The sequence below is a fragment of the Rhizophagus irregularis genome, chromosome 24 (assembly GCF_026210795.1).
Source record: "Rhizophagus irregularis chromosome 24, complete sequence".
NCBI classification, from domain to species: domain Eukaryota; kingdom Fungi; phylum Glomeromycota; class Glomeromycetes; order Glomerales; family Glomeraceae; genus Rhizophagus; species Rhizophagus irregularis.
The window spans coordinates 2,992,439-3,010,010 of NC_089452.1; the positions used below are offsets into that span (position 1 = coordinate 2,992,439).

At 27.9% G+C, this 17,572-nt stretch overlaps 4 protein-coding genes across 4 annotated transcripts; 1 reads left to right on the top strand and 3 right to left on the bottom strand.

The window, feature by feature from the left end:
• Positions 1 to 4,763: 4,763 nt before the first annotated feature.
• Positions 4,764 to 6,701, bottom strand: OCT59_016342 (uncharacterized protein). The gene is made up of 6 exons (XM_025313361.2): positions 6,007 to 6,701; positions 5,812 to 5,940; positions 5,639 to 5,734; positions 5,421 to 5,554; positions 5,255 to 5,342; positions 4,764 to 5,178 (listed from the first exon to the last, which is right to left on the bottom strand). The coding sequence occupies exons 1-6, from the start codon at positions 6,218 to 6,220 to the stop codon at positions 4,934 to 4,936; spliced, it is 906 nt and encodes a 301-aa protein (XP_025187560.1). The 5' UTR covers positions 6,221 to 6,701; the 3' UTR covers positions 4,764 to 4,933.
• A 321-nt stretch (positions 6,702 to 7,022) lies between these two features.
• Positions 7,023 to 8,483, bottom strand: OCT59_016343 (uncharacterized protein). Its single transcript, XM_025324202.2, has one exon. It carries the CDS (start codon positions 8,431 to 8,433, stop codon positions 7,204 to 7,206), a length of 1,230 nt encoding a protein of 409 aa, XP_025187559.1. The 5' UTR covers positions 8,434 to 8,483; the 3' UTR covers positions 7,023 to 7,203.
• A 517-nt stretch (positions 8,484 to 9,000) lies between these two features.
• On the top strand, positions 9,001 to 15,302 carry OCT59_016344 (uncharacterized protein; the record flags this gene model as incomplete). Its single annotated transcript, XM_025313359.2, has 11 exons — positions 9,001 to 11,199; positions 11,284 to 11,726; positions 11,820 to 12,394; positions 12,479 to 13,401; positions 13,466 to 13,685; positions 13,752 to 13,909; positions 13,983 to 14,305; positions 14,375 to 14,411; positions 14,510 to 14,688; positions 14,800 to 14,913; positions 15,117 to 15,302. 11 exons carry the CDS (start codon positions 9,001 to 9,003, stop codon positions 15,205 to 15,207), a joined length of 5,262 nt encoding a protein of 1,753 aa, XP_025187557.2. The 3' UTR covers positions 15,208 to 15,302.
• Positions 15,303 to 15,703: 401 nt separating this feature from the next.
• OCT59_016345 (uncharacterized protein) lies at positions 15,704 to 17,247 on the bottom strand (the record flags this gene model as incomplete). Its single annotated transcript, XM_025313358.2, has 3 exons — positions 15,704 to 16,264; positions 16,342 to 16,446; positions 16,516 to 17,247. The coding sequence occupies 3 exons, from the start codon at positions 17,245 to 17,247 to the stop codon at positions 15,704 to 15,706; spliced, it is 1,398 nt and encodes a 465-aa protein (XP_025187556.2).
• Positions 17,248 to 17,572: the final 325 nt, after the last annotated feature.

Below are 17,572 nucleotides of genomic sequence, written 5' to 3' on the forward strand. Positions count from 1 at the left end.
GGCGAAATGAAGAAGGATCAACTTTCAGGCGGCTCATACAAAATTAAAGAGCGCCATGATGGACACTTTACTCGTAAAATTACTTTAACTTCAAGCGTAAGTGACAATAAAATGGGCTTCTCCTCTCCCATGAACAAGAAAATCGATATAATTTGATCCGGCTTCATCAATTATTAATACTCTTTATTGCAGTGTTGTTAAATTGCTATGTCATTTGGCCATTTTTCAAATGACATTTGTCATTTCTCATACTTCTTCATAGTAAAGTCGATGTCATTTGATGTTATTTCAATGTGTCATTTGACAACACTGCTTTATTGATCACTTTATTTTCGCTTTTTATTGATAGTTGATTAGTAAAACTTCATTTGGAAAGTTTCTAGGAATTAATTAACTTCTCTTATACTTTTTTTTCTCTTGTATCTTTCGTTTATTTTAATATTTGTCAAATTAGAAAGAGGAAGAAAAGAAGAAACTTTCTTTGCTTTATCTGCTAAAAATGTAAATGAGCACAGTAAATAAATTTTAACCTTTCTATTGCACTATCTACTGTATTGTTGAGGGATGTGATTAATAAAAAAAATGAAGTCCCACTTGGGTAAAATGCATTTTAAATAAATCGCGTATTATATGAGAGTTGTTGTCAAACATGCAATCCGAACTTGATTTATTGAAACAACACGTCCTGGCTGAGAATGCTACGTTTACCAGGTATCATATATTCACGTATTGCCAAAGATATCCTCTAGCATGAGCTTGAAGACCTCGGATTACTTATTGAAATCCATCAAATTTCTTTTCTTAAATCCTGCTATTTTAAAAATAACTAATTACCGTTTGGGAAAATTTATTAAAGTGGACATGAGGACAACAACCTATCATTCAACAAGACATTAACAAATGGAATATACAGTAATGGAAAGAAGATTAAGCAGATTTATTCCATTAGTTAAACTTTATCATATTTCTTCAGAAGATTTTCTTTTAAAAAAATATATCCTTTTAAAGAATTATTACCGAATGATTTGGTTAACAATATACTTGAATATCATTTAGTACCAAATAAAAAACCAGATAATATACAACTTTCAAGATGTTGGTCATCTATAATTAATTCTCAACACTTTAAGGTCTTTGGTAATTGGATTGAAAAGAAAAAAATTGTGGATTATTGCGTAAGCGGAGGATTATGAAGTGTTTCAAGTTATTAATAATTTATCATGAGATAATATAATCCTACGGGCGTCCTTAACCTGGACTACTGGGAGACAGCAATTCTTGAAAATGTAAGATATTGTATGTAGTAATCGATTCTTACAAGAATTTTATATAATTTTATGATATGATTGCATTGTTTTTATTTAGTAGAGTTATTTATTTATATATACAGAATGGTTCGATCATAATAATAGAGTTCTAGCAAATTCAATTTTAGCGAATCATTCAGTCAATTTAAGAAAAACCGAATTCCCTTTGATATTCCTTATTAATAAATAAATAATATGAAAGATTTTATATTAATGAACTTGTACGTTGTAAATATCATCTTGTTTCATAATTTTTATTAATGGAATGCTTAGTGTATTGGCGGCATGTTCAACACTTTTGTATGTAATGACTAAACGAAGTAGTTGTATAAGTTGAAACAACTCTTACGCGTGTAGCGAGGTGCAAATCATGTATGACAACATAAAAACATTGACTTTATAATTGGTTCTTTCTAATGTTACAAATTGATTTTTTTTTTCGGTCCAAAGTTTCACATAATATTCGGTCAAAGCGTTCGGTCAATCTGTTAGTTTACGGGTCATTCAAGAAATTTTAATAAGCCATGAAATTTTGTGTCATCATAATTATTATAATCTCAACATTTAATTATAATTTCTAATTGGATTGATAATTGACAAGAAAAAAAATCTTGTAGTTGGAAATATCTCTCATAGATTTGAATTAATTTATCTTTCCAGTAAAGATGGTAATGGAATATATACAATTAAATCAAATCATTACATGAAAATTGTGATAATAAAATGAATAATATATTTTCATGTAGCAAAAATTACATATTCGGAACAAATAATTGGAGGATTTAATCCACTTACATAGGATTCAATATTTGGTAAATGACTTGTATTGATTTAATAATAGATGGGGGTAGTAATCCACGTTTTTCTTATCCTAAAGTTGGTATACCAGTAAGATTTATTATAAAAGATTATGAAACATTTCAAGCTATTAGATTTGAATCGCTTAAAAATATAGATAGACTAAAGAAGGTTATACAATAATATAAAAAATAAGAATTCAATTTATATTAAAAACACCGAAAATACGATCCGAATTGTTTTTTAAAAAGGGTTTAAAGCAGGTTTATTCCAATAATTAATTCTTTATATTTTAATAAATGATTGTTTAACAATATAAGCACCAGACGTGAAAAATTACTAATTGGACTGAAGTTTCTTATATATATTTATCGTTAATAGGGGTGGTAATACAACCGTTAATATTATAAGTTTGAATCAAAATAATTCATTTAAATGGGAATTCAAGTAATTGGTTCCAAGTTTAATATTCTCATTTACAACTTTCAAAGCGTATAGTTATTAAAAACTCGATATACCGATAAAATTTTACTTTTTCACTATATGAGAGCATACAGTATATAATTTTGATACAACGATATATGATATTGGTATAGTAATATGTATAGTTCTTATCCTAAAATATATTAGTAAATGTACTTTTTTTTCTCACCAATATTTTAATAATTATAAAGATTTCCAAAAAGCGATCTTTAAAAACCATTATTTATACATTTTAAGTATAGTATAATATCATAAATAAATTGTATTTATCAAATACTCTCTGTTTTGCATCATGGGTAAGAAATTATATGAAGAATAATTAATAATTCTTTTTAAAGATGTAAAAATATGTGCTAATGAAAAATCAAAAATAAAAGAATTTCATGCTCATTCATTTGTACTATTAAAAAACACAATCCGATTTTTTTTAAAAAGAAATTTACTACAAAAGATGATGTAGATGATTATTTTAAAATAATTCACCTAAAGTAATTGAATATTTTTAAGGTAAACTTTTCAACTCATCTTTAAAGAATTTTTTTAAAAGATTGAAATTTTTTTTCCTTCGTCTAATGACAATTTCTTCTTATTAACTTTTGAAAAAAGTTATATATATAATGGAAGTATCGATTTGATAAAATTACAATCTCATGTGATATTAAATCTTTTTATTATCATTATAAGAATTTGAACTTCAACTTTTAGTTGCACATATCCAAGAGATCTTGATTGAAAATCATGAAGATTTTATAATCAAATTACTTTTAAAATTGTTGAATTAATTTATCAAAGTTTTTTTTTAATGAATTATGAGATTTTTGTATTCAAGGAATTTGTTTTACTTATAATTGCTTATTGAAATCCATTAAATTTCTTTCCATTATGCTATTTTAGAAATAACTAATTACCGTTTGGGAAAATTTATTAAAGTGGACGTGTAGACAACAACCTATCATTCAACAAGACATTAACAAATGGAACAAAAATAATTTTACAGTAATGAAAAGAGGATTAAACAGATTATTTCATTAGTTAGATTTTATCATATTTTTTCGGAAGATTTCCTCTTAAAAATATCCCTTTAAAGCATTATTACCGAACAATATACTTTAGTACCAAATCATAAACCAAATACTAATATACAGCTTCCGAGATATCCTTGCTCAACTATAATTGAATCTCATCACTTAAAAACCTTTGCTAGTTGGATTGAAAAGAAAAAAATAGTGGATTATAATAAAATTGGACTTATTCCTTACTATGAATTCAAATTACTTTTATCGTGTTAGTAGAGATGGTCACAACATTTCATGAAAGATGTGATAATAAAGGGGCCACTATAGTTATATCAAAACAAATAGTTGGAGGATGCAATCCACTTCAATGGGATACATGTAATAGTTACAAATCTACAAAAGATAGTTTTATACTTTCATTTACAAGATTATAGTCCGACATTTTTGGTCATGAACTTTGTATTGTTTATATAATAAATGGGGTAGTGGTTCACGTTCTACTTATTCTAAAGCTATTAGATTTGTCTAATAATTTGGAATAATTGAATCGTTTAAAAATTAGATTTTTTATCGTTTAAAGATATAAATAGAGCTTATATAGTAATATAAAAAATTTGTGTATAAGATTAGCTATAAGTTTACGCTATTGTTTGATAAAAAACTGATCCTGATACTACCATCTCAGCCCTGAAGGGATTCGTGCCGAAGCCCGAATAAAGTAATAGTGACAGCCGTCCACTTGTGGCCAGCAAATGAGCAGGATACGTATCTGTTAAGAAATCATCTGCTAATTTATAAAAAAAATCGTAAATTATGGGTTTGGGATTCTGGGAAGATCAGGAAATTCTTGAAAACAAAAAAAATTATTTAGATCTAATCAATTTATACATTGTTATCATTTTGTTATCAATATGGTTTACTAATGATAGTTTTTATTTCAATACTATAAATTGTTTGGTTTATGGCTTAACGTTTGGTGGTATTATTGTCAACGTAATGGCATTTGGGCAAACTTCTTTACATTCTATATTCTAAGATTGGTACTTGGTATATTGACAAGATTTAATGTGAAAAATTACGATCAATTTTATCACTTTATCGGGTTTCGAATATATCGAGTTTTGAAATATATGAAATATATATCGGGTTTTGAGTATATAGAAATATAAACGAAAAATCATAACTTTAATCAAGTAACAAAACAATAATTAAACCTATTTATCTCTAAAAGAGAAATAAATCATTTTATTAACTGGTACTGATGTATTATCAGATTCTTAAATTAATAATTTTCTTGAGAAAATTATATATATAATTTATATTAACTTTCTAGAATGATATAACACCAACAGAAATAAATCCAACAATGGCAACCCAACTCAATTTTCCAGGACCAATTGGTTTTGAAGAATAACCATCATTAGTCTTAGAAGTAGATGTCGAAGAAGCAGATTCAGAAGGGTTAGCAGGTTGATCAGTAGGTGTACCAGAACCAGGTAAAGTACCTTCATAAAACAAATAATCAGCTTCGTATTGAACAGGTTGTATAAAACCATCAATATATTGTACCCCGCCTATGAAATGAAGAATAATATTAAAAGATAGGTTTAAAATATAATAAATAAATTTCGATAAATTATTGTTATTTACATTGATCCGTAGGAGGGGCAGCACCACCATTTGTATTTATTTTAAGGATATATGATATCTTGCTAAGTCTACCTGCATCACTCCTAAACTTTTTTTTTTTGAAAAGATAATGTTAATTTATAAGCTCAATACGTTTAATACATAATACAATTAATTTTATACTCACTGTGGCGACATTTAATTCCCAAGGTACATTATTAGTACTTTGGGGGGAATCAGCAGAATTTACGACCTTAGCAATTACTTGGCTATTATCACTTGGGAGTAAGGAATTCCAAGTATAATTTCCACCCTGAGTAGCTAAGTAAATTATAATAATTCGTTAGGTTTGTTAGGTTTAAAGATGATAAAATAATAGTAAATAATTAATGGAATTGAACTTACGCGTCTTGGTTGTATTGTGTTGTACTACTACAAAAGCGGGATCAAAATGTTGTTGTATATCATTTTTGTCGTTGATGAGCATAGCTTCAGAATCAACTATCATGAAAAATAACACGTGATTCATAAGTAAAAGTAAAAGTAAAACGCGTTAGAGAAGGGAATTTAAAACATACCATGTAACCATTGTTTGGAAGTGGAGACACATTGATATTTTTGATTTCCACGCGCGTTAAGTATGAAAGCAAAATTATTTCCTTTTGGCACAAGAAGACCTTGTGGTACTGATGATAAATCAGGTTCCTCTAATTTGAAATTAGGGTTATTATTATTTGGACATAATATAAAATGTTAAATAAATAATATTTTACTTGTTATAGTTCCGATAGTGGTAGGTATTATTACTGGAGCAGCAGGAGCAGGAGCTGGAGTTTCTGGAGCTGGAGCAGGAGCAGGAGTTCCTGGAGCTGGAGTTCCTGGAGCTGGTGCTGGTGCTGGATCTTGACATGAGACAAAATCGACAGAATTTAATAAACTTAAAGCTAATAAACTAACTAAAATTATCATAAAATTAAAATGGTTCATCTTAAAGTTATAAAGTCTTTTACACGGTAAAATTTATTAAAATAAAGAAATATTCAAAAAAAAATAAATAAAAAAAGATTATTACGATTATTATTTATTATTATATAAGAGAAAAAAAATTAAATTATTAAAAAAAATGTAAAGAACAAGTTTTTATTTTTCGTGTCTAATGAAATTTAAATGAAAAATCCCATCACGGAAAGAAAAAAAAAAAACCCTGATTCTTAACGGCTATTTTTATAATGGGTAAAGTTTAAATATAGAAAATAGTAAAATTAAACATTGTTTAAAACGGATAACGGAGAGATTAAACACAAAAATGCAAAATTTGCATATTTTTATTTCAAATTGTTTGACCAAACTGGGGGGGTAATCAGATTAAGCATACTTTGCATAAATGAAAGAATTTTTTTGAAAGTTATCGTTACTCAATCATTTTAAATTCATTGAAGAACTTAATTACGGAAAGATTTAAGATATCAAAAATCTCCAAACATAGATTCCCGCTACAAGGGTCAGCCACACAAATGAAATTTCAAGCAACATGTGACATATATTACAGAACGATAATATAATATATATTTTAACCAAAAGAGGAAAGGTTCAGGCTTGTAAAAATTATTTGTCACATGATTTTATTCGGAAAAATACAATTACAACATAGATTTATTAGTGAACCACACTTCTTAAAGTAAAAACAATTTATTTATAATTATGTGCTAAATCAAACTAAAATCAAACCGTTTATTAGCGGCTGAATTATAAAAGTACAGTATGTATTAAATCAAACGCAAAGCACACATCAAATTGATAAAAATAATACTTTATTTAATTGATAAAAATAAATACATATAATATAATATAATATAATATAATAAAATAAAAATACACGCTGGTTATAACAAATACACACGCTATTTATATCATGCTGGTTATAACAAGTTATAACACGCAAAAACACACGCTGGTTATAACAACGTCAATTATTCTATAATTTCTTGAGAAACTACTTCAAACGAACAATCCGATCCTTCTTCTTCTTCTTCTTCTTCTTCTTGGAAAGAATCATCAAATTCTTCAATTTGATTTTCAAAAGCGGAAAATTGATGGATAATTGAATCTGATTGTTGATTTATATTTTGGATTTGTAAATTTGACAACTTTTTTTGTAATTGTTGATTTTCCATATCGATTTGCCGCAAATCATTTTGTAATTGTAAATTTTTTTGAAAATATTCATTAATTTGATCTTGTAAAGAAATACGAATGGATCTTTCCTCTTCAAAATCTTTTTCAAGTTGTTTATTTTTTTCTTCCAATTTATTCAACATTTTCCAAGGTTGAAATTTACAAGTAAAATATCCATCATCTTCAAAAGAAACGAATAAACAAAGTTTATCCTTAATTTTCTTTACACCACATTGACCTCTATTAAAAATTGAACAACCAATTTCTTCAACACTATCAGATAAATATTCTAAACCTTTATCTATATCAGTATCACTAATTTCTAAATATTCTAATTTTTCAAGATTTTTTAATAATTCTAAAGAACCATAAAATTTATTATATTTCCTTTCTTTAAATTCATTATTTCCTATATCTAATCTTTTTAAATTAATAAATTTACTAAAAATATTTAAATCTTGATATAATAAATTATTACTATTTAAATTTAATATTTCTAATCTTTGATTATTTAATGGTAATTTAATTTCTTTAATCTTATTATTATCACAATTAATCTTATTAAGATTTAAACAATTAATTAAATTTAAATTAATTAATTTATTATATGAACAATATAATAATTCTAAATTATTTAAATTATTAATTTTTAATTCTTTTAATTTATTACCACAACAATTTAATTTTTCTAAATTTTTAAAAGAATTTAAATTTAATTCAATTATTTGATTATTTTCACATTCTATTACTTTAATTTTAATTAATTTTTCTATTTTTAATATTTGAATTTTATTTGATGAACATTTTAATTTTTTTATATTAATACTATCATTCATATCAAGATTTGTAATAGAATTTCTACTACAATCAAATTTTTTTAAATTTTTAAATCCTTCTAATTTTAAATTTCCTACAAGATATTCATTTTCTAATATATTGTAATTTTTACTAATATTTATTTCTGTTATATTACTTCTTATTTCTTTAGGATATTTTTTATCCAACCATTCTTGTGCTTGAACCATGATTTTTTGATTTTTAAAAAAAAGAGGAAGAAAGGAAAAAAATAAAGTATAAAAGAAAAGAAAAGGAGAAGATAACGCTATAAATTTCCGATTGTAAATGAATATTCCCAGGAATCCCAGCCTATCATTATGTAAACAAAGTGTAAGCAATGAAGTGTTTCCTTTTTCGAAATGAGTTTGTTGTGTAACATTGACAATCAACTTTTTTGATAAAAAAAAAGTGGTGACGAAAAAAAAAAACTCGTTTTTAATATATGTTTACGCTGTTTACGCTGTTTATCAAAAAAAAACAAATTGTATTTTTCATTTTCTCTTTCTTTTTTGTTATGTTTATATTTTAAAAAAAACGATTTTAATTTTGTGAAAAAAAAAAGATACTTTTTTCTCTTTCTCTTATACAGAAATAATAATAATTATAATTAATTATAATAATTTTTATATCCCTACGATAATAACGATAATAACGATAATAATATTTTTTTTTTTTTTACGAGCAAAAAGAAAAACTTTTATTACATTATAATAAACTTTGTTTATTAATTCTTGACAGTTAACAAAAAAAACAACATGAGTAGTCCCGACTCCTCTAACACTTATTTACGTGATTTAGAAGATCGTATTTCAACCATAAGTAAACCTTACGACATATCTCGTAAAGGAAAAGCTTCTGTACCTGAAAAAACTTCCATTGTCGGACAAGACTATGATTCCGATGACGAAATTAATAATGAAAACATAAATGCGATATATCTTAAGAATAATTTATTACACGAAGAGTATGATTTTGAGGATTGTGACGAAGAAGAAAAAGAAACTTTACAATCTCATCCTTACGTCATGAGTCTTACCGAAGAATTAAATTCTTTGGAAAATGAATTGACTCTTTATAAACAGTCAAATGAACTTTTAAAAAGATCTAATGAAGAATTTAAAGAAAGATTGGACCTTTTGGAAACTGAAAAGGAGTTAGCTCAAGAAGAGATGCTCGCTCGTGAAGAAGAAAAACGCGATATGCCTTCTGATATTGTACCAAAATTAGAAAAAGAACTTCAAGAATTACGTCGTGATGGCGAAGAACGAATAAATTCATATAAATCTCGTATTAGTAAATTATCAGAAGATTATTCTTCTGTAGTAAATAATCGTCAAATATCTGAAGAGGAAATTCAAGACTTAAAAGATCAAGTTTCAAAGCTTACTTTAGAGAGAACAAAATTATCTGATCTAAATACAAAGTTAACGAGCAATTTCGACCGTTTATCGGTAGATTACAAACAATTAGAGTCTCTACATAATTCTCAAAAAGAGACGGATAATAAAAAAATTGATGATCTTGTGAAGGAAACAGGTGAACTTAGTGAGCAATTAGCTTCCGCTCGTGGTCAATGTGCTGAATGGAATGTAGAATATGAAACTGAAAATAAAAGATATGAATCTCGACTTAAAACATTAGGAGAAACAAACCGAAATTTGGAAAAACAAATTAGATTTCTTGAAAATCAGAAAAATGAATTACAATCTCGGAAAGATACTTTGAGTTCTGAGAAAGAAAAATTAGTATATGAGTTAGAAGATATCACTAGTGATATTGATCTAACAACTAAAAAGATCAATTCAACAAATGAACGTTTTGAAGAGCAAAAATCTCAACTCTCTACGGTTCGTTCTAATTGTTCGGAAGAGATAACAAGGTTGATAGAAGAGAATGAAATATTGAAAGCGGAAAGGGATAGCTTGGAATCTCAAGTTAAAGCAACTGAACAAGATGTAGATTCTCTTCTCACTCAACATGAAGAAATGGAACAGAAATTAACGTATATGGGCCAATATTTGCAAGAATTGAAAGATGTTTTTGGTGAAATTAGTGAATTAGAACCAAAAAGTAAGAGTTCTAGTGATGCTGTCAAAGCAAGAGAAATACTTTTACATATTCGAAATGAGAGGGATAAACTTAAAGAAAATAATTCCAACCTTTCAAATGAAATTTTGGCGGCTAATGATAAAATCCAGAGGATTGAAATTCAATTGAATGAAATGAACGAACTTGTAAAAAATTTTGAATCGCAGTCTAAATCAGTTCAAAACTCAAATAATCGTAATGGATCAACAAGTACGGGATCAGATGATGAAGAAAGACTCGTATTTTTAGAAAGTGAAGTTTTAGCACATCGAACTAAATGTGCTTCTCTTGAGGCTGAATTAACGGCTCAAAAAGATCAAGTTTCACAGTTAAACGAATTGAGACAGTCCTTTGATACTACAAAAAAATTATTAATGGATAGAGAGGCTGAAATTGCAGATCTTAAATCCAAGATTGATTTAAATGAGCTAGAGATGAAATCAAAAAATCTACAATTACAAAATGCTATTCAGGAAGTTCGTAATAGGGATCAAAATAATGATACTGCATCAGTCAGTACTATAAGTTCCGGTGGTAATTCATTGGTTTATCAATACGAACAAATGATTGAAGAAATGCAAACTAAACTCGACAAAGCCAATACTGAAAACGGAAAACTTAGGTATCAGCTTTCCGAAGCAGCACAGAAAGCATTAGATAGTGTTAAATCCGCTACAATCCAGGAGCTTCAGCTTAAAAACGATGAACTTAAACGAATACTTAGGTCAAGGGAAGAGAAATTAATAAAAGAACAAAGCAAGTCTTTTTCAAAATCAGTTTTAACCCGACCTGGTGAAAGAACTCGAGGTGAAATCGTTGAAGGCATTAGCGAATTGATGACATCTTCAATTTATTCTGATGATAAGGTATATGTTTTTGAATATTTTTTTTAATTAAACCACTTTTTTTGTTTTTTAACAAACAATTAAAATATTAATAAATAAATGTAGGTCATGGACATTACTTTATCACAAGATTTTTCGTTATTGCGTAATGGTGAAATTTCTTTAAATCGTCGATCGACTCTTACTCCTCGTAGATCAAGTATAAGATCCATTCAACCTGAAATGAAATCACTTAAAACTCAAATAGACAATCTAAATGAACAGTTAGAATCTAAGAATTTTGATCTCGAGAAGGCGTTATATATGGCTCGTGATCTTTCTCAGAAACTTGAAGATGCTCGAAAAAAAATACATTTTATGGAAGAATGTGTACAAACCACAGATAAAACTATCGTATTGTTGAGAGATGAACTAATACGTAAACAACATCATGTCGCCGATTTAGAAGCACAATTGCAAAACGGAAAATGTCCCCGATGTGGTGGTGTTAACTCTGATGATAGTACACGAGATACTCCAAATAACGTAATATCCAATCGTAGTGTCATGTAAGTATATTCGTTATTAAAATATCGAATTTAATTAATACATAAATTTTACAATTAACATAAATCCTTTTTCTGAATCTCGTAATAAAATAGGTTTGAAAGAGATATTGATGCGACTCTTAAGAATAATCTCCAGACTGTTGAATATATGGATGAACTTATACGAGTTATCGCGCAACAAAATAATTTATCTCACGGTAATAACAACCAAACAACAAATGATCCATCATCGATGCAAAATGTTCAATCCTTATTGGAAGGATTGCATCAACAAACTGCGGATATGCAAAAAGTTATGGAAGAAAATGCTAGTCATTTAAAACGTTTAGTAGAAGCAGCTCTTTCGAATTCACCTTCCAAGAAGCAAAGTCGACTCAACTCTCGATTAAGTAAAACTTCTAATGTTACAAACAACAACTCGAATGATACGGTTGAGGTTAAGCGTCAGGATTTACAAGCTATAGTTAAAGCTGGAAGTAGTATCATTAAATCTCCAACACAGTTTGTATCTCAGATTGAGAATTTCGCGTCCGCAATGTTAGATCAAGAACGTAACAAATCGGAAATGACAGATGGTATTCATTTATTTAAAGAATTGGCTCCGACATTAGAAAAATATGTGTCGAAATTTGCAACATTTTCTAAATTACACAAAGAATTGTTAAAAGGTATTTATTATTGTCTTATTTTATTTTGAATTCATCTGATGAATATTAATATTCAACTTTTCAAAACTTCATTATATTTTATAGATTTTACAGCCAGTCGTAAGCGTTTGGAAGATGGTAGTACCGAGACCAAAAATCAAATTAACGTCTTGATAACAAGCGGTCATGAACTGGCAACGGATAATTTACAATTATCCATGCAAATTAAAGAATTATTTTCGTTATTATCAAATTTGACAGACGAAGAACAAATTATTTCCAATAACAGTGCTTCCATTTTAGTCGTTCAAGAAATGGATAATCATCAAAGAGAAACAGAAAAACTACGAAGATTGGTTGCTGCTCAGGGTCAAGTTATCGCAGATTATGAGGCTAACCTTGGTTTATTTCAACAGAAAGATGAGCAAGTAAAAGCATTAAAGAATACTTTGTCTACTTTGACTAATTTGAAGAAAGTTGATAAGGGTAGTGTCGACCCTGATGTTAAAAATGATCTATTAACTAAATGTGGGGAACTTTGCAACCTTTGGCTACAAGAAGTTGAGACCAACTCAACTTTAAGAGAAATGGTTAAGGAACTTCAAGTATCTAGTTCAAGTAAAGAAAAAGAAATGAAATTACGAATAGAAAGTTTAATAACTCAAGTGAATAATTCATCACAGCAACTTCAAGATTTCAAGTTGCAAGCAGAAAAATTTGAGGAGAAATATCACCAAACTGAAGCGGCCCTTAAGGAACAAGTCCAACAGTACGAAAAATTAAGAAAAGACTGGTCAGGTTTAGTTGAAACTCATCAAGCTGATCTGGAGGCTTTGAAGCATCGTTGGACTAAAGAGCGTAAAACTCTACAAGAGGCCAATAAAAATATAAAGGTACAACAATTAGCAGAAATAGAAGCTGGTCATAATAAACTTCAAGAAGCATGGCAGAAAGAAAAGGAAACAATAGCTAAAAAGAATCGAGCATTAAAAGAGACTCATCAAAAAGAAATTAAAGACTTACAAAAGGTATATAAAAATGTGTTTTTTGAATACCTTATTTGACTTGTTAACTAAATTTTTATTTATTCAGGAAATCGAAAAATTAACCTCTAAAATCAAAGATTTGGATGCCGAATTGTCATCTGTCAGTGCTGAAAAAAAGACTTTGACATTAGAAAAGGCTACCTTAATCAAAGAGAGAACAGAATTGCAACGGAAAGTTGAAAATTTTGAAAAGGAGTCTGTTAGATACCAATCAAAACAAGCTTCATCTGCAGAGTTAAACAAACAAATACGTAACTTACAAAAAGGTAAAAGATTTTGATATGTAAAGAAATATCTATATTTTATATTAATATTTATTATACTATATTCAGAAAAGGAAGTGTCAGCCGAGAGAGCAAGTCAAAGAATAGCTGACCTTGAAGCAGCTCTTAAACAAGAACAGGAGTCGAAGGTTCAATTAAATAAGATAAAAAATAATGCTCTTAAAGAAATAACTATTTTGAAAAACCAAAACAGAGTCGCTAATGAGGTATTTGTGATATTTATAGGGTGTATGTCATCATTTATATCTAAACGCCTTTTTTATTATTATTTGCCTATAGATAAAAGATTCCTTAGAAGAAGAAATACGTGCTAAAATTGAACACATGAAAGCACTTGGAGTCGAAATAGAAAACGTAACCGAACAATTACAATCCGAACGTCGCGATCATCAAGAAAAGAATACACAATTATCTAATTACGAAGATCAACTGCAATCTGAGCGAGAACGCTATCGTGAACTTTCGGTCAAAATAGCTAAGTTGGAAAAACAAAAGTCAACAATAAACAGCAATGAACACTTCCAATTAGTGGAAGAAAATAGACAATTAAAAGACAATTTGCAAATACTTAATACACAGGTCAAAGTTTTAAGAAAAGAAAAGTAGGTTTAGATTAAAATGTTCTGTTTTTTTTCATTTGTTTGGATTTTAATCTCCTATTCTTTTAATAGAATGGATCAAGAAACTAACGCTCAATGGGATGAAGAGGTAAAAAGGATTCATGACAATTTTTTAATTTGTTACAAATAATTGTTAAAAATTTATTTTTCGTATTTTTGATGTTTTGAACATAACTTGTAAAAAAGGTTGAAGATTACAAACAAAAGTATAGAGATGAAAAAAAACAGCACGTAGAGGATTGTAATCTTCTTCTTAAAGAAGTAAAATTTCTTAAAGCTAGATCTCATAGAGAAACCGGATTCCGAGCCGATTTATGTTACCAAAAGAGGTTCTTAATGATTTTAATGGGTGGCACTGAGTCATGGTAATATTATAAGTCGGCTATTTTTTTTTTTTTTTGTCTTTTTTGTCTTTTTTCACTTAATCACTTTTTTTTAAAAAAAAAACGTGTTTATTTATGATCATTATATTATAGTGAACATGCTACATTACTGTTGATACAGAATTCGTCGCGAATTAAATATATGCCACAATCTCTTATAAAGCTTAAGGGTGCCGTAAACGCTGTCATTGCTATTCAAAGAATGAGGTAAAGCTCCAACAATAACTTTTAATTACTTAATTTCACTAATAGTTTGGTCATTTTGGCATTGCTACCTTACTGGAAACTTTACTTAAAGCTTCAACTATTAGCATTTAGCTATTAAGCGCTATACATTCCCAGTAGATAAATAGCACCTGATATACCGATATCGTACAGGTTTACTAAACACGATTTTTTTTCTTTTGTAGGATTCTAAAAAATAATTGGGAAAAGTTTAAGAATATAAAGAAAAGTATTCAACAGCAAAATCAACAAAGACATCATAACAAAAATGATTAACAAACAAATTATTTGAATTTATAGTTATGATTCATGTTTTCATTTTTTTCATTTTTGATGTTATTTTAATTGTATTTATTTTTTAATGCATTTATATGAAACCAATTAACTTAGAAAAAACACAATATTTAATTATTTATAATATATATATATTGATTATCAAATGAAGTTATAAAAATTGTATAATTCAAACCTTATTTAAAAAAGTCTTTTTAAAATAATTTAGAAACTTTATTTTTTGTGAATGATGATTTAATTCAGCTACTAAATTTCGTATTGTACTAATGATATTAATGTATAAAGTGCATTTATATATAGTGCAGATATTGAAAAAAAATTCTAAAGAACATTATGATGGATTATATATGCATGCAAGTGTGAAAAAAATAAAAAAAAAAAATTTGAATTTAATAACCTTATCCTTGACCCACCCCGTAATATAAATGTTATAAATTAAAATTTTTTTTTGAAAAAAAAAAAAGTTAAAAAAGTTGAATTAGGATACCATACTATCAAATGCGCCAACTCTTAATCTTAAATCAGGTTTACGTTCAATAGCCCTTTTAAGTCCCTCAATAGTAACATCATAATTGTCTAAAGGATGAAAGGGTAATTGATTACTATGTGGATTAACGATTTCAAAACTATCAAGAGGGAATCTTTTAACAATTTTTTCTATTGAAGTATCATTAACAATTTTTGAAGAATTTGACACCACTAAAGTTAATTCCGTTAAATTTGGGCACGTACTCAATAATCTTAATAAACCCGATGAAGTAAATTTATTACCAGTTTTAAATGGATATGATTGTATATAAGAAAATGATTTTAATTTTGGTAATATTGGTAATATTGATATGTTTGATGAATTGTCTTTCGACGATGAAGAAAAGTATGAGAATTGTATTATATTCTCATTATTACTTGTACTGGGCATATCATCATTGTCATATCCTTCTGGTGTCGTTATTGAATTTAACAAAGGCTTATCATCAAGATCACAATTTTTTATTGTTAATTTTTGTAATGTTTGAGCACTTCTTCCTTTAAGAATTGACTAAAGAAATAAAGAAAATTGTCAGTGATTATAATCTTTTTTTTAAAAACAAACTTCAATCATAAATTGATACATACAAGAACAACAGAACTTGTTACTTGACGACACCAAATACTTAATTCAGTAAGGGAACATTTTTCAGCTACATTAACAATTCCGTATCCATTAAAATATCTTGATTCCTAAAAAGATCAAAAGTTAATAAAAAGTAAATACTTCATTTTTTTTAATGAAAAAGATGTATAACTTACCAAAGTGAGAACTTTAAGGTTAGGACAAAATTCTCCTGCAGAAAATGATAAAGTATCTCTCAGGAAAGGGGAAGAACCATGTAGAGCAACATGTTCCAAATGTTTTCCAATTTTAGCAAAAAAATTAGTCCACATAGTAGGTTCTTCACAATCTTTCCAATCTAATTCCAATATAAATGATAATAATCTCCAATTGACATCTATACTAGCTAATTGATATAATAAACTTGCTAGTTCGGCTGAATGGGTTTTATTTGGTGTACGTGGAGTTTTTGCTGTTATATACATTGTTCTAATATATCTTGCGTAGGGTAGTGTTTGATCTTTAGGATCTGTCGAGAGGATACGAACAAAAGAATATAGTTGACTAAAATATATAATTTTTACATCTCTCCAAAAAAATGGTACTGCATTACGAAAAAATTGTGTATTTACTAATAAACAACTATGAAGATGTTCTCCTAGATCATAGTATAATTGACGAAATACCTCGTACCATACGTTGTCTGTTAAATAACCTGAAAATCGATTTTGTATTTGAGGTTGTTGAGGTTGTTGAGACGGTGAAATTGGTGGTGAAGTAGAAGGTGAAGGTGGTGCCGAAGTTGAAACTGGTGGTGGTACAATTGTAAGTTTCTGATCTACTTTCTCTTGCTTCTGTTCAGTGGATCGCTCTTGATCCACTTGTTGTTCTTCTCGGTCCAATTGTTTTTGTGCCGAGTGTGAAGTCATTATTTATTATAAAATTCTCGTGCAGGATTTTTCTAATCTACCTAGATTGTTGTTTGTTTGGAATATATTTCTATTTTCCAGCTTATCAAAGTTATATTTGATGTTATTCCAATATTCGTGTTAGTGAATTATGTTAATAATGTACTAGTGTCATCGTTATTGAATAATTCTTCAAGTCCTCTGCGCAGTTTAACAGTATAAATTACGAGCATTAATACAACTTCTTGACGTCTCCTAATTGGTGATCATTCATGCATAATGCAGAGTAGTACAGTTAGCGCGTGTTTTCAAGATCTTACTATATTTGGTTCATTATATAATTAAT